At 41.8% G+C, this 27352-nt stretch overlaps 1 protein-coding gene across 1 annotated transcript in view; it reads right to left on the bottom strand.

The window, feature by feature from the left end:
• Positions 1-27352, bottom strand: part of LOC136125051 (histone-arginine methyltransferase CARM1-like) — a 162373-nt gene that overhangs the window by 88379 nt on the left and 46642 nt on the right. The window contains exons 3-4 of the mRNA XM_065879893.1: positions 11617-11723; positions 10523-10627 (exon numbers count right to left, since the gene is read on the bottom strand). Of these exons, the coding sequence (XP_065735965.1) occupies positions 10523-10627; positions 11617-11723 (212 nt within the window). The remainder of the gene's footprint in view (positions 1-10522; positions 10628-11616; positions 11724-27352) is intronic.

The following is a 27352-nucleotide window of genomic DNA, read 5'->3' as shown; positions in this document are numbered from 1 at the left end:
GGAAAAGACCAGGTTCTAGTACAGCAATTTAACTCCTTTTTTACTGACTTTATCCTATTTATCCACTTACATTTTTATCCTGGAAAGCAGATTTTAAGACAAAGACATCTACTTCAGAAGTTACTGTTGCATAGAGTCTTCTATATAAGCCTTTAACAAAGTCAGTCATTGCTCTAAACTGGCCCTTCCTTCACGGCACTGTCTTAGAGGGAATGGGAAAGGTTTAGAAATTCAACCCTAAGATGTTTCTGAAATGCCTTAACTGTAGTGGGAAGAGAATCCACCAGGCAGAAGTTCACAGTAAGTTAGCCAGTAAAACCATACCAGTGAAATACTGATTTTTTTCAAACCTCTTTTTTTCCTAGTTCCCTCCCATGCAGAGCTGAGGCACTGCGAATTTCACCTTAGCAATCTGTCCCTTCTTTAATGATTTTGCAAGAGTGGCATCTGGTATGATAGTCATTAGTGCCACTTACCAGATATTTCTGGTTCTCCTTATGGGCACATGGTAGAATTGTATCCCTTGCTCTCTGGGAATTAGGAGTGACCACATGACTTGCTTTGGACCATGTAATGTGGTCAGAAGTGAACATGGGTCCCTTTCAGGTGGAAGATATAAGAACAAGGAGTGTGCTCTGCCACGCTCCGCTTCCCTCTGCAACAGGGACTAGTCCTGTTTCACATGGAGGCTGCTTCCTCGGCCTGGGTCCTTGAGTGAGAATGAGACAAAATGCAGCCCTTCGCTAACCTATAATGGATTAAATGAGCACGATATAAAGCTCTATTGGTTTGAACCACTGAGGTCTGGGGTTGACTGTTACAGCAGCATAACCTAGTTTACCCTAATAAGCCCAGTTAAGTGCCAGTGATTTCTGATTCAAATTGCCCAGTGTGTCCGCAGAATTCTGATGCTGTGCTGAGATTCTGGTATAGCAGTTCACTGAATTCTTATAGCCACCATGTGTTAAGTGTTTTTATCCCATTTGAAAATTAACCCCAGAGAGATTAAGGTCACATGTCAGCATCTTGAAAGGTACAGAGACAGGCTTGGAGCATAGATATCTTGACTAGAAAATCCATCTACTGCATTAAAGTCCCTAGCTCCCTCTTTCCCATATGCCCTGAAAGACAGTCTGTGATCGTTGTTTATTCAGTCTTCTTGGCTCTCCTTGAAAGCTGCACTTTGCTTTCATACCAAATGAAAGCATTTTCCTCTGCTGATTCTGGCATCTTTCTCCAGTACTCTTACAGGAGCAGATTTTATTCAAAGCTCAGGAGAATCCTGGCACAGACACGCCATCTGCTTTACTCACATTCAGGAAATCTATGTGGACACCCCCTTCGAGCTTAAGGGGCCAAAGAGATCAGTTAAGACCAACATCCATTTTCTACCTCTTTCTCCTCACCTGTATTACAGAGAATTTATCCCAGGGATGAGTTTTTGTGATATATGACCTAACGTGAACCTCGGCCTCGGTACTAGGTCGAATAGTGTCCTCCAAAATTCATGTCTACCCAGAACCTGTGAATGTGACCTTATTGGGAAATAGGGTTTTTACAGATATAGCAAATTAAGATAACGTCATACTGGATTAGGGTGAGCCCTAAATCCATTGTGACTGGAGTCATTACAAGGAGAGAGAAATTGACATTAGAGACACAGACACATGGGGAGAATGCCACGTGACAAAGAAGAGATTGGAATGGTGCATCTACAAGTCAAGGAACACCAAGGACTGCCAGCAGCCTCAAGAAGCTAGAAGGAGGCAAGGAAGGATCTTCCCCTGGAGCCTTCAGAGGGAGCGTGGGCGTGCTGACGCCCTGGTTTTGGACTTCTGACCTCTGGAACTGTGAGAGAATAAAATTCTGCTGTTCTAAGCTACCTAGTTTGTGGTAATTTGTTATGACAGCCCTAGGAAACTAAAACGGCCTCCAAAGTCCAAGCCATAGGGAAACACACACACACACACACACACACACACACACACACACACACTAGACAGGCAGAGATATATAGATGTATCAGAGATCATTTTTCACTATCACATCCTGCCCCCATACACGTTCCAAAGATCACAGAGATAAAATATCAGTTTGATTATCAACCTAAAACATATAGAGAATGGCTTTATGTCGCTCCCCGAATCACTGTGCAGTCCCGGCCGATGTGAGTTCGCATATAGCTCTACCACTTAGCAGTCGTGTACCTTCAAGCAAGTTAGTTAAATTTATGTAGCCCTGGTCCCTTTTCTATACTATCAGGCTAATAATATATCTTGAATTTTTTTGTCGTGTGGTGTGGCGGGCTTTTACCTTTCTTCTGTGCCTCTCAGCATCTGAACCCCCTTCCTGTGCTTGGAGAATGTCCCACTTCTGGGGCAGCACCAGCCTCCCACTTGGGAAGTTACAGGTGTCTGCTGCTCTTTTCCAGCATCCCTGAAGCTAAAGCACAGGCATGACCGGGGCTCTCCTGATAAGATGCACCTTGCACTGTGAAGCTGACTGCACCAGACGCAGGACAGCACAGAATCTGCTCAGGTGCGGTCATGGCCACCTCCCGGTTCCAGCAGCACAACAGAGAAAGGTTCTAAGGACAACACTCCAGGGTAGCAGCGGGTGAAGCCTATGCAGGTTGTGGTGCCCACGTCTGGCTGCATGGATGTCTCCCAGAGATCAATTCTGCAGCATGATTTTGGATATTATTTTTCTCCTTGTAGCCTCCACGCCTAGCTCTCTGATGATCCTATATCCTTTCCGGAAATTCTTTTTTCTTTTTTTCTTAAATTAGCAGAGTTGGTTTCTGATGCTGGCAGCTTAGAACCCTGACTAACATGCAAGGATTAAAATGAGATAAGATATGCAAAGAACCTAGCAGGAGTCGTGAGTTACTTCCTTTCTTCCCACTTCCCTCCACAGTTCTAAATGAGGATGCTGCTGTCAATGGTTAACAGCACTCAGCAGCGAGATGTGGAGGATTTGAAGAATGGATAAAAGATACTGTGGCATACGCACACAATGGAATACCCTGCTGCCTTAGAAGAAAGGAGATCCTGCCATATGTGACAGACGACATGGGTGAAGCTGGAGGACATCATTCCAAGTGAAATAAGCCAGACACAGAGGGACAAATACTGCATGATTTCACTTATATGAAGTATCTAAAAGAGTTAAACTCTTAGAAGCAGAGAGTAGATCGGTGGTAACCAGGGGCTGGAGAAAGGGGGAAACAGGAAAGTATTAGTCAAAGGGTACAAAGTTTCAGTCATGCAAGATGAATAATTCTTGATCTTCCCTGGTGGCATAGTGGTTAAGAATCCGCTTACCAATGCAGGGAACACGGGTTCAAGCCCTGGTCCGGCAAGATCCCACATGCCACGGAGCAACTAAGCCCATGTGCCACAACTACTGAGCCTGCGCTCTACAGCCTGTGAACCACAACTACTAAGCCCACGTGCCATAACTACTGAAGCCCATGCGCCTAGAGCTTGTGCTCCGCAACAAGAGAAGCCACCAAAATGAGAAGCCCGCACTCTACAACGAAGAGTAGCCCCCGCTCGCTGCAACTACAGAAAGCCCGCACGCAGCAACAAAGACCCAACGCAGCCAAAAATAAATAAATTTTAAAAAAAGATGAATAATTCTTACTTCCTAGACATCTATTTCACAGCTTAGTGCCTACAGTTAACAATACTGTATTTATTACTTAAAAATTTGCTGAGAGTGGATCTTATGTCAAGTGTTCTTATCACAAAATAATAATAATAGTTATCATTATAAATAAAGAGGACAGGAGGAAACTTTTGGAAGTGATGGATATGGTTATGGCCTAGATCGTGATGATAGTTTCATGGGTGTATACTTATCCCTAAACTCATCAAGTTGTATACGTTAAATATGTATAGCTTTTTGTACGTGCTTCATACCTCATTAAAGAGGTTAAAATTTTTTTCAGGAAGCAAGACCTGTTTTAACACATGCCAGCACGACTACCCGGCAGGCCTGTGTGACAGCCTTGATTCCATCAGTGATTAAGGTTGGGCCTCATTAGTGTGCCAGGTTAACCAAATAAAGCAGTAGCAGTGTTTTAAGGTCAGAGAATTTCAGAGCAGGATCAGAGATGGACTCAAGGACATTCGACCAAACTGATGATAAGTCCACACCAAAGAAAACTCAAACTGGAAGAGCCGGAAGCTCAGGCTCTGCAAATCTGAATATCAACTGACAATCTGAACAGGTTGCTTTGCATGTTTGTTGTAGTTATTTATGTTTTCTTTTAAGCTTTCAAATCCCTGAATCCCTTCTGCCTAAGCCAACCCTCACTTTTGGATGCACTAAGCAGCTGTTGCCACTGGGAATTCTCTCCTTTAGTGAAAATGCTGATTTTAAAAAAATAATAAGCTCCCGGCTCCTGCTTACTCTCACAAGTTTCCAGCAACTGGTGCCCTGACAAATGAAGTGTCAAAACATTTCCAAATTAAAACCCTGCGGCTCACACAACCCAGTACCCTCAGCAGGATGGACTTTCCCTGCTTGTTCCAAGTGCACACGCAAAAGAAACTAAAAATAGCCATATGGCAATTAACAGAAAATCTGAGGAGGGGGAGGGGGTGGGTTCCAGCAGCATCAGTTTCCTGGATAGATTCCAAATGGGGTTCTCAGCCAGCAGTGCTCTGGCCAAGAGAGGATTTTCATTAAAACTGCATGGAGGAGGCAGAATGAAGAAATCAAGATTTGAAAGATTTAAAATTATTGCAGCGGTAGAAACTATAGCACCATCCCCAAGACCATCAATAATAATAATACTTGCTATTATGGACTGAGTTGATATTTTAGGCAATATACTAAGCACTTCCTATGCATTGTATCATCTTGATCCTGCAAGGACTCTAGAAGGTAGCTGCTATGCTCACAGATAAGGAAATTGAAGCCCAGAGACTTCAGATAACCTGTTCAAGACCTCAAGGCGCACAGGATAAAGGTCTATGGCACATGCACAGCAGGTGGCCAAGCTGGAGTTTGAACTCAGCTCTCTGGCTCCAGAACTCATGCACATAACCACAGTGCAATGCTGCCTCATACCTGCATGGGGATGTTTAAGTAACCACAATGTTTTCACTCCACCCTTAAGCCCAGCGAAACAAAAGTCTCTCTTGGCAATTTCAACCCACCTTCCCATGGCAGTGCCTTTCACAGGTTATGTGCATGGGCTCTAAAGTAAGGTTAACTGGGTTCAAATTCTGGCTTTCTCATTTATCAGTTGTATAAAATCAGGTAAATTATCAACATTCCCAGGTCTCAGTTCTCTCATCTCTAAAATGGCAAAAATATTAGTCTTTATCTAATAAAGTTGTAATGAAGATCAAAGGAAACTGCTATAGACTGAATTTTTGTGCCCTCCAAAATCCACACGTTGAAACCCCAATCCCCAATGTGATGGTATTTGAGTATGTGGCCTTTGGGAGGTAATTAGGTCACAAGGGTGGAGCCCTCATGATGGGATTAGTGCCCTTATAAGAAGAAACAGAGGAGAGCTTGCTTCCTCTCTCTCTCAGCCATGTGGGGATACAGCGAGAAGGCTGCTGTCTACAAGCCAGGAAATGAACCTTCACCAGACACCAGCTCTACAGGCACATTGATCTTGGACTATGAGAAATCAGTGTTTGTTGTTTAAGACACACAGTCTATGGTATTTTTGTTATAGCAGCCTGAACTGAGACAGACACTGTATGGAAAGCTCTCAGCATGGTGCTTGCAGATACCTGAGTTGCTCAATAAATAATAGCCATTGGTATTGATCATTCTAAACCCATGCCCTTTTAGGTAACCAATTTCAATGAGAAAGAACACAAGAGCTTAGTAAAAAGGTAGCATCCTCCATGGACTGAGGGGGGTCATTCAAGGAGGGTCTTCTGTATGATGAAGCAAACAGAAAAGGAGTTTTAAACATTTTGGATTTGTGGTGGATTTGATAGATTTGGAGTTAGTGTGACCAACTATCCTAGTCTGTCTAGGACTGAGGGGATTCCTGGGACATTAAAACTGACACAATTTGTTCCTTCAGTTTCCAGTGGGGAGGAGATACTTACTCCCAGGAGTGGGCAGTACTAGAAGCAAGAGAGGTCACCTCCCCTTCCTCTTTTTATCTCCTAATAGGAGTGACTTATCTGGCTGGTGATGCTGGAAAATGGTTTGAGCTTGCATAGTGCTGGTACTTGGAAAGGGCCAGCCTGCCGATCCTCCACCCAAGCATGTGCTCTTGAGTCCCCCAGGTGGAAGCTTGCTGGGCAGGCTATGGACTTGTCTGGGGAGACCACATGTTCAGCATACCAGTGAGAGGAAAAGTTCAGTTTGAGGGGGTAAAAAAGGGGTAGGAAGCCTTATGTGGATACAGGCCCAAGCCCCATTCTGCAAACAGCATTACCAAAAATAAAGCTGATATTGTGATTTCTACCTGACATCTGTGTCTATTTCTAAACTGGTTCAGAACTCAGAGGGGGAAAGGGATATAATTAATTATCAGTCATGTGATTAATTATCACCTTCATAAACCCCAACAGATGGATGCCTATTTTATTTCATTGGCAGAAAAACCCATTTCAGGCTGGCAGGAAAAAGGTATTTTGTAGAATCAAATGAGTTTAGAGGTGGGAGTGACCTTAGAGATGATCTGGTCCAATGTCTTTGTTTTTACAGATGAACGACAAAATCTATATGAAACTCTGTGAAAAACTCATCAAATGCAAGTAATTTGGGGGAGTGGTCTTTAGAAGCTATAACCAGAATTAAAAACAGATTATAGATAATATAGAAAATAGAAAATAGAAAATAGATTATAGATTAAAACTAAGCAATTTCGGGACTTCCTTGGCGGCCCAGTTGTTGAGACTTGGCCTTCCAATGTAGGGGGTGTGGGTTCGATCCCTCGGGGAGCTAAGATCCCACATGCCTTGTGGCCAAAACACCAAAACACTAAAAAAAAAAAAAAAAGCAATATTGTAACAAATTCAATACAGACTTTAAAAAATTGGTCCACATCAAAAAAAAAACTTAAAAAAAAAAAAGCTAAGCAATTTCAGAAGGAGAGAAATTTCCCCAAATAAAAGTATTACGATCAACAGTTGAGAGTTGAATTATTTTAATTGATGAGAAACCTGTAAGACTTAGGTCAGTAAGACTGCTTATCCACAGCCTTGAACACCAGGTAAGGTGTCAAAAGAAACAAGCTTTTCCCCTCCATCCTCACCTTGCCTACCTACCATAACCTGGTCATCTTCAGTAGGAATGCTTATTACTTCCTCACTGTTCACCAGGAATGCCCCACTGGCAAAGCAAGGGTCCTGGTACCTCAAGACATATGAGACCCTTTGGTCAAGCATGGCCATTTCTGGCCTTATCTTTTTCTCTTACCAACACACTCATCCACCAGAGTACCTATATTTGACTTTTTGAAAATGTCCAGTTTTGCATAAGCAGGAGAAAGCCCACTTTACCCTGACTCTCCCACTGAATACAGCTATAAAACCTGGACGGAATGCATGGAGCAGCTACTTGAAGCCTCTGAAAAGTCAATGGTAGCAGGGAGACTGGGAAAGAGGATCAGAACCTGAAATACTACTGATCCATACCCCCTTACCCTCACCCGTGGCGTGAACTCAGCCCACCAGAAATGGACACCAGGGTGCGGGCAAGAGAGCTGTGGGAGGTGTCCTCTGTTCTGGCTCCAGCTGCGAGAAGGGGAACTCCGAATGTTCAAAGAGTGTGGAAATTGTTCTTCGCTTGCTCTTCTTTTTTCTTTTCCTCTCCCCTCCCCTCTCCTCCTCTTCCTTGCCCCCCCCCTTTCTTTTCCATCCCTTTCCTCCCTTCTTCTATGCTCCAGCCCCCAGAAACCTTGTGGGGGTCGTAGCATCACATCAGCCCAAACTATGAGACAGGGGAAACTCCCTCTGCCTTCAATGGTGCCATAGTTCCCAAAAACTGGGGCCAAGCCCCACTGCTTTTTTCCCCTCTCTTTGTCCTCTCTCTGCTTGGCGATACCTAGGCGAGGTCATAGACGTGCACGGCAGAGTGAGCTTTTTGTCCAGAGACTCAAAAGGGGTCCCAGGGAACCAGAAAGTATCAGGGAGATCATGGAGTGGAAGGAACTGGGCAAAGAAACCCCATAAAGTATTTTTTAAAATAAATTCCTGTACTCACCCCTCAAACTATACATGCATGGACCTGATCATTAGCACATCAAAACTCTGAGGACTCTGCCTAGGTGCCAGACTGACCATCCAGTGACATGCACATGGAACAGAGCCCAGCTGCACTGCTAAGGCTCCGAAAAGTGAAATGACACGGGAACCAGAGCCCTTGGAAAATCAACTAGTGGCATGGAACACGCAGTCCGAACCTAACCAGGTTGAATGCATCCTAAATCAGAAATATTAACTCTCTCCATAGGCTTTAAACAAGACCCAGAGTCTCATAATATTCAAAATGTATGGAAAACAATTTAAAATTCCTTGGCATAGGAAGACCCAGGAAGATATCAATTCCCTGGGAATAGATAATCAACTGAAGCAAACACAGCAGTGACACAGATGTTACAATTATCTGGCAAAAACCTTCAAGTAGCTATTATAATAAAGCTCCAAGCAGCAATCATGAACACTACTGAAATCAAGGGAAAAATAAATAGTCTCAGTCAAGAAATGTATGACATAAAGAAAAGCCAAATGGAAATTCTGGAATTGAAAAAATATAACCCAAATTAAGAATTCTCTGACGGCTCTATAGCAGAATGGACATGACAGCAGAAAGGAACCCACGAGCAAATCAACTTCTAGCTGGGGGCCTATTTATCACTATTTTTTCGTGTGTCTTCTCTCTACTTTAATTAACTATTTCAGCATCATAAACCACAACACAACTTAGTGGTTTGAACGAGAACCAATGTATTATTTCTCCCAGCTCTGTGAGAGGGTTGGGCAGTTTCTCGGTTGGTCTTGCCTAGACTCATTCATGTTCCTGCATTCAGCTGGAGGGCTGGTTGGACGGGAAGGTCCAGGCTGGCCTCAGTGATTGGCCTGGCAGTTGGTGTTGGCTATTGACTGGACTGCCTCACTCCTCCAAGTGACCTCCCAACCCCCAGCAGGCTAGACAGGGCTTCGTCACAGTATGGTGGTCTCAGGGTTCCACCAGGGTGAGCCCAGAAGCCACAAGGCTCATGAAGGCCTAGGCTCTGAAACTCACACAACGTCACCTCTATCACATTCTGTTGATCAAAGTACATCCCAAGGATTGCACAGAGATAAGGAATAAACAACTAAACTATCTCTTCATGAAAGGAGCAGCTGTACAACTTTGCAAATGGGTGTGGATGCAGGGATTGGGATCCTTATTTCAATGTTCTACCACATTCCTCCTGGGGAATTAATGCTGCAAATCTCAAAGGCCACAGGTCTACAATTACTATGGCAGTAGAAGAGACTGTGAGGCCCAGAGAAATCTAGTGTTTGCCTAAGATCACAGAGCTACTTAAATGGGAAAATATGAAACTAGACCCCATGACTGCTGATTCACTGACCAGTGATCCTGTTTCTGAGATGAGCTGTATAGTATCTTGAACACCTCGGCTGTTTAACAGGTAGGAAAATAAGGGACAACCCTTGCACAGAGTGTTAGCAATCGTTCACCATTCGGATCCATTTTGTGAAGGAAATAAATTAAAAAAAAAAAAAAAAAGTGCAGGCACTTGTGGAGTCCATAAAAAAAAAAACTGAAGTAAAGTGACACAATAAGGGCTATTCATTATGTAGCAATACAGCTCCTAACCTGTCCTGTGCCCCAAAGCATAGTGCATTTAGTCTCTTGAGTTCCTGGCTCTCAAAACTTAATTTCTTTACTGAGGTAAAATTCACATAACATAAAATTAATCATCAACCATTTTAAAGGGTACAATGCAGCGGGTTTTGGTACATTTACTATGTTATGCAACTATTACCTCTGTCGAGACATTTTCATCACCCCAAAAGGCAAGCCTGTACCCACCAAGTCCCCCTCCCCCAGCCCCTGGGAACCACTAGTCTGCCTTCTCGCTATGGATTTCTATTCTGAATGTTTCCTATAAATGGAATCATATGTGCTTTTGTAGCTGGCTTCTTTCACTGCATATGTTTTCATGGTTCATCCACATTGCAGCGTGCATCAGCATTACATTCTTTTTATGAATAATATCAACATAAACAATATTCATAATATCCCATCGAATGGATATACCACATTTTGTTTATCTATTGGTCAGCTGATGGGCATTTGGAAAGCTCCCACGTGTTGGCTACTGTGAATAGTGCTGTCATGAACATTCACGTACCAACAGTTACCTCAATACCTGCTTCTAATTCTTTCAGTTAGTTAGGTATACAGTCAGAAGTGGAATTTCTGGGTCGTACGGTAATCCTATGGAAGCTGAATGCTCAGCCTAGTTTTTGACAAGGCTTCTTCAAATGGTTTGAGATTAATAACCTGCCGCCACCATTACCTTATCTCTAAAGTCAGTGTGGTTCTGGAGGATGGCTCTGTGGTAGGTGGCTGTCCTCACAAAATCTTGCATCATGTTCTGCTGCTGGGAAAGGCAGCCATAAAACTGTAAGGGAGAGAGAAGGACACGGAGGGTAAACACGCCACGAGGCAGGACCTTCACGGGTACTTGGCTCTTACAGCCACCTGGGTCAAGGCGGGCTTGGTCTAACACAGCGGGGGGCCGAGGCGCTGGGACACCCGGGACCTGTCCACACTGGCCCCATTTGTAAGGCCCACAACTCTAAGGAGACCTCAGAACTTCGATCCATACAGCGGATTCAGACCTAGATCTTGACCAGATTGGTGCCCAGGGTCCCCCCTCCCAAAGCAGAGGCTGAGAGAGCACAGATCAAGAATAACAGAGGTAAGTGAGAGAGAAAGGGGCCAGGGCCAAAAGGGACGGCCCTGATGAGTCCCATCAGCCTAGAGAGAAAGATGGGCCTTGGATAGAAATCCCAGGAGAGGGTGGGGTGGGGTAGAAGGCAGTGACGGTGGTGATCCTGAGGCAAGCCGGTTGGGTGACGTGATACGTATAAATCCATGAGCATCGACAGTGAGTAATAAGTGTCGTCATTGTAATGGCCACCATTTGGTAGAGTTTTCTATGTGCCAGGCACCATGCTAAGTGTTTCACATACATCCTCTAATCAAATTAAATCATCACAACAAATGAAGTATGTTCCTCACCTGAGGAAACTGAGCCTCAGGAAGATACAGCAACTTGCCCAAGTCCTGACAACTCGCTAAGTGACAGAGACAAGATCCCAATCCAGGTGATGCTGTTGCTGCTGGTCAGAGGACCACACAGTAGAAACCGCTGCACTCTCGGGACTTCCCTGGCGGTCCAGTGGTTAAGACTCCCCGCTTGCAAGGCAGGGAGCATGCGTTCGGATCCCTGGTCGGGGAACTAAGATCCCACATGCCGCACAGCGCGGCAGAAGAAAAAGAAAACACCGCTGCACTCTCTTCTCCACCCACCGCCTCGCCCAGGTATATTCACAGGTGTGTGTCACTCTGAAACGACTCAGCTCCACCTGGGACCGCTCCCCTGACCTGGAAGTACTGTACGGCAGACGCCTCTTCTGTCCGCTGGCTGAACACTGAGTATTCCTTTTCCTCATGCCGGCATCTTTTCAAGGTATTTGAAAATGCGCTGAATTCTGCAAGGAGAAGAAAGCAGATCCATTTCTACATCTTGGAAACCACAGCACTCACTACTGCACTCTTCACAAAATTCCAACTGAGAAGCTATTAGAAGATGAAAACGGCGTGTTCACCTCTGAACACACGCATGATAAGGAATGGCGAGGTGGGAATGAGTACTACTCTGAGGTGTGACACCCTTATTTACACTTGTCAGACATATTTGCATTCAGAAATGTCAAGTCTGAGACCATAAGGGAACACAGGCAGAGTCCGGGCTCACTGAATTCTCCTGGTACGGTGCTAGCAAAGTTCATAGGCTTATTCTCAGTATGTGCTCTGAGGAAGGTGATTGTTGATGATATGAAAAATAAAACATATGTGAATACAAAATATATATGTATATAAGTGAGTATATATATAAAATCTCATTCTTTCATTATAGTGACAAGTTTTCTTTGTTTTCATATTTAGTATTCCCTAAGTGTATAGAGAAAAGGTAAAATAACTGGGGCTATGTGTATACAAGGGAATGCTTTCTACTGTGTGAGGAAAAAAATACAGAAGTGAAGGCTCAGAGAATTCCAGAAGTGATATCACTAATAGATAACACAGCATGCACAGTGGTCAAATTCTGTGACTTCCGCCTTAGAAATGTCTCTCAAAGTCCTGCCCAGTGGTCCTCGCTGCCTAGGGTCTCTCCTCTCCACTGCTGGTGCTGTGATCGGGTCTCTCTCCTACAGCTCACGTGGGATCCCTAACGCCCACCCAGTCTGGATTCACCATGAGCTCCAGTCCCTCACGTCTGTCCACCCCTGTGTGCGCGCACTCCTCGCCCCCATTTCCTGCACACATAAGACCTGCACTACACCCTTACGCGCCCACCGTGCTGCTGAAGCGCTTACGCATTCCCAGGTCAACGTGGGCCTGGCCTGGCTTCTTGACTTTGAAACCCCTGTCCATCTCTTCTGTTTGGATTACCTTCTGACATGAAACTCCTATTCATTCTTCAAGATTCAGTTCAATGAGCATTTCTTCACTGCTGTGTTCTACAACACCCATAGGCAGAATGAACCGCTGCAACACAGGGGGCCTCTACACTTGGCTACAAACCAGAATTCTTCTCTAGGAAGAATTTTTTAATGTAGACGTTGGACCCTCCACCTATACTGAGTAGTTCAATGCTCTGGTAGTGGGGAGAAGGCATCTCTATTTTTTTTAAAAGCCTCCAGTTAGTTTTCATGTGTAGCTAGGGACCAGAACCTGTGCTCTCATCTCATGCTCTCAGCTTACCATCTTATTTCACATTTTACCCAATTTCTCAATGTTTAAAGTGTCCATCTCTCTATATATATCAAACTCTTTCAGGGCATGGTTTGGGGGCACGGTGTCAAGCCTTATTTATCTCTAGTCTTCAGAACATAGTGCTAACATAACAGCCACCCAGTAAGAGGTTGAAAATGTGAATTCAATAAATTTGGGGAAATGATAAATGAACTTCGTGAAATTGTTTCAATTCATCTGTCAATAGATGAATGGATTAAGAAGATATGATATATATATATATATGAATATCATTCAGCCACGAGAAAAATGGAAATCCTGCCACTTGCAACACCATGGATGGACCTTGATGGTATTATGCTAAGTGAAATAAGTCAGAAAGAGGAAGACAAATACTATATGATATCACTTATATTTGGAAACCTTTTTTTAAAAAAGTCAAACTTACAGAAACAGACAGTAGAAAGGTGGTTGCCAGGAGCTAAGGGGTGGGGAAAATAGGGAGAGGTTGGTAAAGGGGTACAAACTTTCAACTATAAAATGAATAAGGCCTGAGGACCTAATGTATAACGTGGTGACTACAGTTGTTAACATGTATTATATAATTGAAAAAAAATTTTTTTTGGCTGCATTGGGTCTTCATTGCTGTGCGCAGGCTTTCTCTAGTTGCAGCAAACAGGGGCTACTCTTCGTCGAGGTGTGCGGGCTTCTCACTGCAGTGGCTTCTCTTGTTGCAGAGCACGAGCTCTAGGCTCACAGGCTTCAGCAGCTGTAGCACACAACCTCAGTAGTTGTGGCACGGGGGCCCTAGAGTGCGCGAGCTTCACTAGTTGGGTCGCACGGGCTCCGTAGTTGTGGCTCACAGGCTCTAGAGCACAGAGTCAGTAGCTGTGGCACAAGGGCTTCGTTGCTCCATGGCATGTGGGATCTTCCCAGACCAGGGATCGAACCTGTGTCCCTTGCATTGGCAGGCAAATTCTTAACCACTGAGCCACCAGGGAAGTCCCTATATAATTGAACTTTGCTAACAAGAGAACTTAAATGTCCTCAACAAAAAAAGGAATAATAAAGTAAAATAAAATACAATAAATTCTCGGATATACTGAAAAACAAAGATGATACTGGATACTATTTACCCAGCTATAGTCTCTTGGCACCTCTCCAATTCCCTCTGAGTTCTCAGAGATTGCCAGCAGTGGTTTGTGTTACCCCTCTGTGAGTTCTTTGAGTCCTGGGCATCTCAGCTGTTTGGGCTTTCAAAGCCTATGGTAAACTCACTTGTCCAATAAATAGTCTTTTGAATATTCTCTACAGTTTCAAGTCTCTATCCTTTGGGGGAAACTGTACCTTTAATACAGCCAAAAGTAATGGCTGCCTAATTTAGTGAATAGGATGTGTGGTGAGTTGCAAAGTACCATTTTGGGTTTAAAAGCAAAATTTTGATAAAGTAATAAGGATAGTCCGCTTGTGCACCTCACCAATTGTCTTCAAAGGAAAAGGTGAAAGAGAAGCTCCAAAGAAGTTTTGTGTTACACCAGCATTCATGCAATACATAAATAGCCTTCCAAAATCAATACTAGTTTGGATGTATTGGCTCTGTGTTTGCTATTTTTAAAAAATCCAATTGTATTACATTATACACACTATAATCACCACTCTGTAATCCTGGCACAGGGACCACATTTGATAAACCAAAAATCAGGGTCTCTAGTTTGACCAGTTTGGGATGTATTTATGGGATTTAGCAAATTAGAAGTCAGATATTGGCAAGTCCAGGAATCAACATCAATTAACTCTTGACTATTGTGAATTCTGTCACAACAGCTGCCAAGAGAATGTTCTCTTCACAAGTCACCCTTACCTTTATTTTAATGCTTAAATTACTGTGTGTAAATAAATGTCTGTGTTTCCACCTGATGTATAAAGAAAGAAAAAAAATCACATTTTAAAAAGGAAAAGAAATTTAATTGTTTATTTCTCCCCTTTCCTCAGTCTCCAGAAGAAAGGACTCTGGTAGCCACTAAAGACACTGTCTTAGTCCGTTTGGGTTGCTATAACAGAGTGGCACAGACAGAGTGACTTATAAATAACAGAAATTAATTTTGATTATAAATTAATTTTGATTATAAATGAACTGTTCAGTTCACTCATTTATAATCAGTAGGAGAGACTGTCTAGATGTTGGGGCAGCTCTATGATTTGGGTCTGTAACATGTAATAACTGAATTCAGTACCCTAGTTTTATGTTAAACTATCAGGATTTTCTTGATAAAAGTTAATCCCCCTGCCTCCCCAGTCTACCTGCATTTCTCTTAATGACCTCTGGGTCCTGAGCTCCCTGTGCAGCCTGAAGAAGGTATTGCAGTCAGAACCATGTATTGATGATAAAAGCCTCTGGTAGCAATAAAAGTTGTCCTTAAAAACTGTTCTGGAGGCTGGAAGTCTGAGGTCAGGGTGCCAGCACGGTCAGGTTCTGGTGAGGGTTCTCTTCTGAGATGCAGACTACAGACTTGTGTCTGTGTCCTCACATGGTGGAAGGAGCAAAGGAGCTCCCTGGGGTCTCTTTTGTAAGGATGCTAATCTCATTCATGAGGGCTCCACCCTTATGATCTAATCAGTTCCCACCTATACCTGAGACTGCTATGCGTTTCTCTGGAAACACACACAGAATAAATCTCTATAGGAAATTTCCTGAAATTCAATTTGCATGTATCCAACTTTGGGAGCAGGAATGAAGAAGGTATGGAAACTTTTTTATGTGAATATTATGTTTCTCTTCATTAAAAAAAGAAAAGAACAGTAACGCTGACATTTAGGCATTCAGACGGTGAACAGATTTTGACTTAAATTGCATCATAACCAAAGATAATTGATTCTGCCAGTGATACCTAACTACAACTTTTTGATTAATTAAACTTTCACTGCCAACTGGGCCCAAATACTTAAGTTCACACACCTCTGATTAGGGAATAAATAGGAGAAAATAAACCCTTGATTCTAAGGACCATGAAACCAGGAGAAGCAGAATTGAATGGGGGCACGTGGTCAGTTTTGTTCCCTTTTTTGTATACTGACTATAGGAGAATAGATACCTTTTACTTCCTCCCCAGTAAAAAGACCTTAATCTGGCAAATTTGAGCTGATGGACTAGAGAGAATTAAGATGGGCTATTTGTAAATTATTCAAGATAGTCCAAAAGCAGCTCTGCAATAATGTCTACAGTCTGACTTTTTAAAAAAATCCATACCATGCTTATCATATTGTCAGCTGTGGATTTTCCAGTATAATTTGGGGACATGTGGCCAGAACAGCTGAGGCAGCCAGACAGGTATTACCCTTTCCTGGCACAGAAAGATGCTACATCTTGGTAAATAAACTCTGTACGGCAAGCACCACAGACAGTATCACTTGTAAATAGTAGCTATTTAAGAGAAGCAAGCAAACAAAAACAGATCCCTTCAATCTGGTCTTTTAGGAGTAACAGAACAGAAAGGAAAGGCTGTGTCTGAGTAGTCTTTAACTGATCCTTGAGTATAACTACATGCTAAAATTGAAAGTAATGGTTTGTCAAGAAAGAACCTAAGTCAAGTCTGAGAATCAAAGTGGAATAGTTAGAATCATGGCTGAGGCCTGGAACTGTCATGTCCTTGGTTAATATCTATATGATAGAGAAAATTACATCTATGTATTGTGCTGAGAAATGACAAAAGACGATGGTTTACAGCCAGAGTAGTTACAATGCCAGTTCCACCAGGCCATTCTCTTCAGAAACAGTGCAGATAAACATGTCCTTTGAAAGGAGTTCCCATTTTACTCATAATCCATGCTGTGTCCGAGGTACTTGGCTTTTACTAGCAATTGAGGGTGTTTCCCCATCCTTATCTACTCTGCCCTCAAACTCCTGGGAAATACCCCACAGGGATCTCCTTATTCCAGAGCAGTGGTTCGGAGCCATATCCTCCCACCTTTTCTGCTCTAAGCAGTTAAAGGAGACAATATGCAAATGTGAATACCATCTAATTTTTTTTTTTTTTTTGCGGTACGCAGGCCTCTCACTGCTATGGCCTCTCCCGTCATGGAGCACAGGCTCCGGACGTGCAGGCCCAAGCGGCCACGGCTCATGGGCCCAGCCGCTCCGCGGCATGTGGGATCCTCCCGGACCGGGGCACAAACCCGTCCCCTGCATCGGCAGGCGGACTCTCAACCACTGCGCCACCAGGGAAGCCCATTCACTTAAATTTTATTATGTTCTCAACAGCTGGCCTTTCTTTACTCTCCTCTGGGAGTCATCCTGGCTCTACAGAATTAATGGCATCTTTCAAACAAATGGTGCCTGCAGATCAAAAGTCTCCTCCATCCATAAAAAAAAAAAAAAAAAAAAAAAATGAACTCCTTGCTAAAATGTTTTCCAAAGGCATAATCACCTGCTGGATTTAAAGATCCCTTCACTTCTCTTACCAAAAGTCTCTCCCTCTAGTTTGGAGAACTGAAGAAGAGATGGGTTACTATTACTGCATCTTATTTTGGAACCTCCAGTGAGCATTACCATAGACAATGTCTGTCCGCCCCCCCCCGGAAAAATCACACCTAGTCTCCAATGTGATGGTAGTTAGAGGGTAGAGCCTTTGGGAAGTGATGAGACATAAAGTAGGTCCTCTGAGTGCCCACCATAGATAGCATTACTATAAGACACTGTAGGTTTCTATTGTACACATGAGAAAACTAGAAAAATGGACAGCTTCCCCAAACTTCAAGCTAGTGCTTTTGTCTCCTCTTTAAAATAAATTTGTTAGCATTTCTTAAAAGTAATTGCCAATCAACCTCTCTTAAAATAAATATGTTTATAAGCTCTAAGAAATCAAATGTATTTATTTGGCTTTGCTCTCCTCTCAAAGCCTTACAATTAGCAAGCAAACCTATAATTCATAACCTATGTAATACTTAACTAAAATTATTTTGTACAAACAAAACATTAATACAAAGCACTGGGAAGGGCTATTTGGGAGTATTCTGTACATCTGTCATATCTCTAAATATTAAGAATCTTATGCAAAATAACTGGATTACAAATCTTATCAAATGTCAGAGGCAATGTACATGCATGTCTTTAACCAATTTAAACACTTTCTGAGATGACCAGCAGTGACCAAGACATTAGTAAAATAGTGAGCTTCACCATTTATGAAAGTAAGGACAGTTTGCTCATTTGTCTCATTTGTCTGAATACTGAGCCAGCTGCCTGATCCCTGTGGGATCCTAGCACACTTGCCCTGACACTCCACCCATCAGCAAGGCAAGACCAAGATCTGAGAACTGTGTGGTTTCCAATAAGCAGAAGGATCAGGGGTCAGCCCTGGACAGAGGGATAAGTCACTAAGCCAAAGCAGGAACAAAATTCTAAGGAAAGGATATCAGCGAAAACTCTTTTGTTGGCAAGAGGTGGAAATTCAAGCTTAAACCCAGCTTTTGCTCCCAGAGCACACTGCTGTGTGAAAGGCAACTACAAAGCAACTGATCTAACATTTCTGGTCCTATAACATGCTGAATCCCTGACTCTGGGACAGCTACCAGCTCTATTTTCCTGTCCATACTCCCTAAGAGTTTCCGGCCCTGCTCATAACTCCTGATGTTCTGTTTGCACCATTAGATCCTATATCTTATCCAGCAGATTAGTTAAGAATGAGCTGCTGACTAACGGGTCACTCAGCCTGGACCAAAAGACCCAGATACTAGTAAACAGGATAGGCTCTGGGGCTCCAAAGAGGAGTGATCCTACATCTTGGTTTACCTGGGACATTCCAATTTATGTCTGCCATCCTGGACAGATTACTGATCGCATTCCTTCTCACACTCAAAGAGTCCTGGTTGGGATGATAAATCACTGAATCACCCTGGCTACAAGATGATGTAGTCTTAGGGGAGGTAGCCAGGCAGTGACCGTACAAGAGGAATAGGCAGTTGAGAGAGATGAGGACACAGAAAGATGCAGATGGGGAAGACCACACAGATAATACCTGTTTCCCCACATGGTTTCAGGATACTCTGTTTCTCTGTCTTAAATGTCATGAGACATTTCCTTATGACATTTGTCCTGAGCTACTCTATATAGGTAGCCTTGACTAGAACAGAAATCTCCCGCTTCACAAGAATTTTGTTTGTTTGTTTGTTTTTGCTTACTCATTGCCAGTTGACTCAGGTTTAAGAGTTTTTTTGGTTTGGGTTTGGTTTGGTTTTTGCTTTTACTAACAATTTTATATATTTTTATGTTGTACTCATTTCAAGTGTTTTTTTTTTTAAATCTACACCATACTTTTCTCTACCTTAGAGGTGAATCAGTCTCTTTGCAACTGGGCTGATTTCTACCATTATTTTTGAACCAGTTTCAGTGAAGACCCTCCCATATGTGCACTATTTAGGATCAAGACTGAATTCCACAAAACCACCTAGTCATTTGAAGGTCAACAGACTTGCAGAAAGACAAATGGTACCTCAGTTCACTAAGTGAGGCCAGAATGCACCTTCTGGAGCATTTAGCATATATTCAACAGAGGGACTAATTTTTATGCAGCTGCCTGAGCCATTATTCAATTAGCTCTCATGGCTTCCCAAGGCCTCTGCATGCCTCCCAGCAAGCAAAGCAGCACAGGTGAACACCAAACAGGTGGCATCAGGCACATTTCCAACTTGATTAGATTTACACAGTTTTTAAAATGATGTTTAACAACTTAAACCAACATTTTTACAGCTGCCTATGCCATACTCCCTACATTCCCAGAACAGTTAACTTTAGGTAAGCATTACTGTAACCCAACATGAAACTTAAAAATTTGAAATAGCAGACTGTACCTTCAGTACATAATGTTTGGGGCACTTCACTTTGCCAAGTGAAAACTTAGCGTAATAACTAGATACAAAAATCTCTCTAGGCCTTCTCTTTATATATTATCTGTAGACAAATGAGACATAAATACCCATAAACTCGGCTGAGAAGTTCTGTACCTGTTGCAAGGCAAAGGAAAGAAAGGACTTTATACCTGGCAGACTTGAGATTTCAAGTTACATTAAAAAAAAAAAAACAATTTCAGATGAAAAGTAGCACCTTTTGGTTTTGCAATACAACTTTTAAGATCTAGCTCTCTTTCCATTCAAATATGGATTTAACAGTAATACTACATACAATACTTATAGGAAATTAATCTTGCCTTCATTTTTAGAAAGCAAAATGCACCTACTATGGTTTTCCCAATGACATGAACCTATAACTGGTTAAAAGCATGGATGTGCATGTGTCTTCTTAGCTCAATCTCTTTGCTTTTCTCTTGTTTCCTCTTTCACATTTATACAGCTGGTCCACTGTGTGCAAAATGACTGAGCAGAGGCTAAATCCAGTCTACAGGCACTTTTAAACCTGGCCATCATGTCTTAAAAATCAGAAAAGTAAATCTCACAAGAAATGTGAATTTCTGGCTAAAATTGCACAGCATGAAATCCCTGGGTCTGACTCGCTCTGTGGCAACAATCACATGAGGGAAGTAGCTGCTGCCACCTTTTGAATGAATACGAGATTTCCAGTTCACCACAGCTGCCACCATTCTTTCTTATTTGCAACCAGCTCACTTCATGCATTTCCATGACCTGCCTGGGCTCTGTAGGCATTTGAGTCTGTGATCCCATATCCCCAGGGGTCCATTGCAAAACTCAGTGGACAGCAAGTCTGCAACTTAAAATATCAACTGCTTCCCTTCAATTTCTAAGCACCATGAAATCACTGAAGCTAAGGAAAATGATAGCCAAACACACTTTATCATGCTATCTTTTCAATCAATCGTTAGTTGCATTTTAGGCTTACAGAAGAAGTTGCTGCGTTTCTCCACAATGATTTTATTTGGCTGTTTTGTACAGACACTCATTAGGGCAGGTTCAAACTCTAAATCTAGAGCTATTAGGTAAGTTCTGGTGAAATGATCACTATCATTCCCAAACAAACTATTCTCATATGAATATGGTACTGCTGACTGACCTATAGTGTGATTTCACCTGTGAAGATGAACTTTCATTAGACCATCCACCTCCCCCAACCTTCCCCTGTAATTAGATATGATCAAGGAGACTCAAGAGTGTGACACCCACAGCTGAAGAGCAATTCCACTCAGGATGCCCACAGCATGCACTGCGTTATCATCATCCCCTAATAAACTGATCCAACCATTTACTTTCATGACAAACGGCTAGTGGATTTATTAACAGTTGAATGAATGCTTCCTGGTTGACATCCATCTATACTTTCCTCATATGGAATGGTGGATAACATCGACCATTTTTAATTTTCCAAAGTCAGGAAAATTAAATCCAGGAATACTGGTTATCATTCAATGTTTTCATAACTACAACCAGCAGTTCTTTTTATATGTAGGGTTTATCTGAAACTTTAACTGCATCCTAGCTCTAGAATGAGCACTGAGTTTAGAACCCTTGATACTCTGAAAAATGTTCCAAATCTTATTAGGAGCCCGCTCGAGAAAACTTTTCTTCAGAGTGAAATGCCAAGGGAAACTTGGCCTGACATTCTGCCCACCTACCACTGATCTGCCCCTTATGGACACTGGGAATCTTATAAGTCAACAGCACTTTCTCTTTTGCTTGGGTGCCAGGATGCTCAGAGCCAAAATCATGGGTTGGCAGTAATTACAGTACCCATGATTTATGGGTCCTATAATATGTAGGTTTGCATTTTAATTTCCTCTTGGCTTCAGTCTTCCTATATTTTCCCTGATCTTAAAATTTATCTATTTGTATTTTATTATATAAAAGTGTGAGGAAACAACTTCTCAGTAGAAAAAAGTGGGAGATGGATGGATGATGGATAGAAAAATTGACCTATTGTTCTCATCATTACTATATGAAGATTTAACAAAGATTGGTTGTTAAATCATTCTGTAATTTTCTGCCTCACTTTCCATACAATAACCCACCCTGCTCTGAACAGCAAATGCAAGGACTTTGGAAGCAACAGTGTTGGTCCCATATGCTAAAAGCAGATGGGATCTGCACTGTCTTCACAGTAGCAGCTGCCCAGGAACCAAAGTAAAGAGGAGGAGGCTGGGGGAAAGAGCACGAGGGGAGAGAAACACAAAAGCGCAATCAGGAGCAGAGAAGAGAGATACTTCCTGCTACCAGTCTCAGCCACGGTTAAAAAGCAAGCACACATTCATGAACTGCTCCATTTGATAATGTTTGCACATTTATGGTGTCACTTAATTCAATTCCCACTGCCAAGAGGTATTCTGATCGCCACTGTGCACATGGAGAGGGAAAGACACAGTTTGTTCTGAGTAAAAATTAGCAAGGCCAATGTTCCTTCCAATACCACTATCTGCATTCCAGAAAGTGGGAAACTCTAAAATATAGAAAGTCCATGTTCTACACTGGAGGAAGCTGTCTATGTACTGAATGAAGGTGGCTGGGAAAATAAGGAACAAAAATGAAAAGTAAGATGTAACATATCAATGTAACATTAATAACAGGGAAATGACTTCAAGTGCAGCCAGAGAGACTGGCTAAACAGGGAAATCCTTTTGACTCCCAAGTGTTACAAAATCATGACAGCAAAGGGTTCTCTGTGTGTAACTGCAGAATTTCCTTATTTGGAGATGTTACTTTCAACATCTAGCTATTTATCATTCTAGGTTGGCAAAATTTTACCAAAAATTTTTTAAAATACTCTAGCTGATCTCTCACTTTTAAAAAAATGTTTCTTGACTTTTTTAATAGTGAAGGGTGTAAACAATGTCACTGTCCATCTAGCGGAGGAATGAGTAGGCAAAGTGTGCTATATTAATACGATGGAATACCATGCAGCCATTAAAAGGACTAAAGTAGATACATATGTCAACAAACACAGATTTCAAGAATAGAGCTGAATATTAAAGCAAGTTTCAGAATGATTGTAGGATATAAGATCCTTTTATAACTTAAAACAAAGTCAATACTATATATCAGGGGTTGGCAAACTTTTTCTGCAAAAGACAAATAGTAAATAATTTAGACTTTGCAAAGTCATATATGCCATCTGTCACATATTATTCTTTTTTGTTGTTGTCTTTGGACTTGAGGACACAGAGAGGGGGAAGGGTAAGGTGGAATGAAGTGAGAGAGTGGCATGGACATATATACACTACCAAATGTAAAACAGATAGCTAGTGGGAAGCAGCTGCATAGCACAGGGAGATCAGCTCAGTACTTTGTGACCACCTAGAGGGGTGGGATAGGGAGGGTGGGAGGGAGACGCAAGAGGGAGGGGATATGTTTACATATAGCAGATTGACTTTGTTATACAGCACAAACTAACACAACTTTGTAAAGCAATTATAATCCAATAAAGATATTAAAAAAATCTCACTGTCCTTTTAAATCAGGTAACTATCAATATACATGGTATGAATATCAAGTTTAGAGTGATATCAGCATCATAGCTGAATAAGATGTCTTTTGTTCCTGTCCAACCCCCCCTTCCTAACAATAACAATTTGGTATCCATCCATGGACAAAAGTGCCTTTGTGGGAGCTGTGGGATCCAGCACCATACACCAAGAAACCCAGGAGAAGTCCCATCCACCCATGTGCTGGGTAATAGGTATGCAGATCTTGGTCCCAGCTGTGGACCCTGAGTGGCCCATGAACTGGCTCCAGCCCCTCCTAGCCATGGTCTGGGAGGCCCTGGAAAACACTGTCTTAGATAATCACCCATGGACAAGAGATCTTTTGTGAAAGTCCAGGTTTCCAACAGATAAGTGCCAGCACACCACTGAAGCAAAACAAAAAGTGAATCTGGACACAATGCAGAGGGTAAGAGGAACATTTTGACATTACTCAAACTACCCCTCACCCAAGGCAGTAAAGCTCAGGGCCAAGAGAGATCCTGCTCGTGACTTCTACCACGGTGAAAAACGAGAGTAAGTGCCCAGCTTCCGCAGCTGTGCAGGATGCTGCCAAAGACGCTCATTTCTCTTTTGCCCCATCCACAGTACTGAATCGTAAGCAGCATGTACTGGGGATGAGGGGAAACTGGGAGACAAGCTGACAGGATTCTCAGAGAGCATGAAATGAACAAGAATCCTATTAACTGCATTGTGAACTCCACCAAGAAGCTCACCAATGAGCTGCTGGGGACACCTCACCTGTGGATCTCCCCAACTGGCCCATGGGCATCCCCAATGCTCTGTGTGCCTTACCCACACACATATCTACCCTGTGGCCAGCTCTCTATGCAAGCTCCCAAGAGCGTCAGTGACAGCAAGCTTTGACAAATAGCTAGTGAGAATGTACAGAAAGCTAGCCCAAATGTGCAGGCCAGGGAGAACCCATAAACTTAAGCATTAGCACCACCTTTGGGGAAACAAAGGGAGACTGTCAGCACTCAGCCTGGGGCATTGCAGGATCAAGAGAAGACATCCAAACTTAAGAATTCTGTCACAAGAGGGAGTAAGAAACGTGGAGCAGATGTATCCATAGAAGGTCTGAGAGCCTCAGAATCCTTAGCAGGGCTGACGGAAGGTATTGCTGTCCCAGTTAGTAAGGACTGGAGGAAGTGATGCTACTTCAGATGTGAAGACAGCAAAACAAATTTCAAAGAACATGAAAAATCAAGGAAACAAGACATCACCAAAAGACCACAACAGTCTTCTAGTAACCACTCAAAAAGACATGGAGATCTGTGATTTATCCAGTAAATAATTTGAAATAGCTGTTCTATGGAAACTGGATAGCTATAAGAAAACACAAAAAGACAATTCAACAAAATCAGGAAAAGTTTTTTCTGCATGAACAAAATGAGAAACAAATCGTAAAAAAGAATCAAACAGAAAACTCTGGAACTGAAGAATACAATGAACTAAATTTTAAAATGCAACAGAGAACATCAATAGCAGAATGGATCAAGCAGAAGAAAGAAGCTGTGAGGTAGAAGACAGGACCTTTGAAATTATCCAGTCAGAGAAGAATAAAGAAAAAAGAATGAAAAACAGTGAACAAAGCACATGTGATCTATGGGACATCATAAAAGAAACAACTTAAAAATTACTGGAGTTCCAGAGGAAAAGGGGGTGTGTGCATAAAGCTTGCTTAAAGAAATAATGGCTGAGAAATTCAAAAATCTGCACAGAAATTTGGGTATCTAAGTTCATGAAGTTAGGTCACCAAATAAACTCAAAGAGATTCTGCCCGACACACATTATAATAAAACTGTCGAAGACTGAAGACAAAGAGAGAATTTTAAAAGCAGGAAGAGAAAAGAAGCTTGTAACTTGCAAGGGAACCCTCATTAGAGTATCAGGAAATTTCTCACCAGAAACCTTACAGGCCAGGAGACAGTGGGATGATGTATTCAAAGTGATGAAAGAAAAAACTGCCAACAAAGAATATCTTATCTGGCAAAGGCATCTTTCAGAAATGAAGGAGAGATAAAGACTACCAGATAAGCGAAAGCTAAGGGAGTTCATCACCACTAGACCTCCCTTATAAGAAATGCTGAAAGGAGTTCTTTCAGATGAAGTGAAAGGACACTATTAGTAACATAAAAACATTGAAAATATGCAACACACTGGTAAAGGTAAGTATATAGTCAAATTCAGAATACGGTCATACTGTAACATGGTGTGTTACCCACTTAATTCCAGTATAAGGATTAAAGGACAAGAGTAATAAAAATAACTATAGCTAAAATAATTTGTTAATAAATACACTATATAAAAAAGAGGTAAATTGAGACATCAAAACTAAAACAGGGGTGGGGTGTATAAAAGGGTATAGTTTTTGTGTTATTGAAATTATTATAAGTGTAAAATAGACTGTTATATTTATAAGATGTTTTGTGTAAGCCTCATAGTAACCACAAAGCAATAACCTATATATTCACAAAAGATAAAGGCAATCAACATTTACCACTGTGGAAAATTACCAATTCAAAAAGGAAGGCATCGAGAGCGGAGAAAAAAGAACAAGGGAATTTGTTCAGCAAGAAAATAATAAAGACGGCATTAGTCAAGTCCTTACCTATCAATGATTACTCTATCAATAATTATTCTAAATGTAATTGGATTAATTTCTGCAGTCAAAAAGCACAGAGTAGCTGAATGGATAAAAATAACAAGACCCAACTATATGCTCCTTACAAGACACTCACTTCAGCTTTCAGGAATCACAAAGGCTCCAATCCAAGTGAAGGGACAGAAAAAGATACTCCACGCAGATGGAAACCAAAAGAGAGCAGTAGTAGCTATACAGTGGACCCCTAAGCAACACAGGGTTTAAGGCTGCCAACCCGCCAGGCTGTTGAAAATCCACATATAACTACAGTCAGCCCTCCACATCTGTGGTTCCACATCCATGGATTCAACCAACTGTGGATCACGTGGTAATGCAGTGTGTATTTACTGAAAAAAAAATCTGTATATAAATAGACCCACACAGTTCAAACCTAGTATTGTTTAAGGGTCAACTGTACTTACATCAGAAAAAAATGGACTTTAAGCCAAAAACTATAAAAACTGAAAAACAAGGTGATTATATAATGATAGAGGGGTCAATCAATCAAGAAGATATAACAATCATAAATATACACGCACTCAACATTGGAGCACCTAAATCTATTAAACACATACTAGCAGATCTGAAGGGAAAAATAGACAACAATACAATAATAGTACAGAACTTCAGTACCCCACTATCAACAGTGAATAAACCAACCAGACAAACAACAAGGAAACATTGGACCTGAACTATACTTTAGACCAAATGAACATAACAGATTTACATAAAACATTCCATCCAACAGCAGAAGAATACACATTCTTCCCAAATGCACAGAGAACATTCTCCAGGATAGATCATACAATAGGTCACAAAACAAGTCCTAGCAAATTTACCAGTATCAAAACAAATCATACAAGTATCTTTTCTGACAATAGCAGTATGAAACTAGAAATCAATAACAGGAGGAAGGCTGGAATATTCACAAATACATGGAAATTAAACAATATACACCTGACTAACTAATGAGTCAAAAAAGAAATTTAAAAATACATAAGACAAATGAAAATGGAAATACAACATACCAAAACCTATGGGAAGCAGCAGAAGTAGTTCTAAGAGGGAAGTTTACAATAATAAACAACTACAGAAAGAAAAAAGAAGGATCTCAAATAAACAACCTAACTTTATACCTCAAGAAACTAGAAAAGGAAGAAGAAAATAAGCCCAAAGTTAGCAGAGGGAAGGAAATAACAAAGATCAGAGCAGATTCAAATAAAAATAGAGACCAGCAAAACATCAGAATACAACAAAACAAAGAGGTATTTTTTAAAAA

The sequence above is a fragment of the Phocoena phocoena genome, chromosome 6, assembly GCF_963924675.1.
Source record: "Phocoena phocoena chromosome 6, mPhoPho1.1, whole genome shotgun sequence".
NCBI classification, from domain to species: Eukaryota; Metazoa; Chordata; class Mammalia; order Artiodactyla; family Phocoenidae; genus Phocoena; species Phocoena phocoena.
Note: the sequence above shows the minus strand (reverse complement) of the source record. Positions and strands in the feature narration are given on the sequence as shown.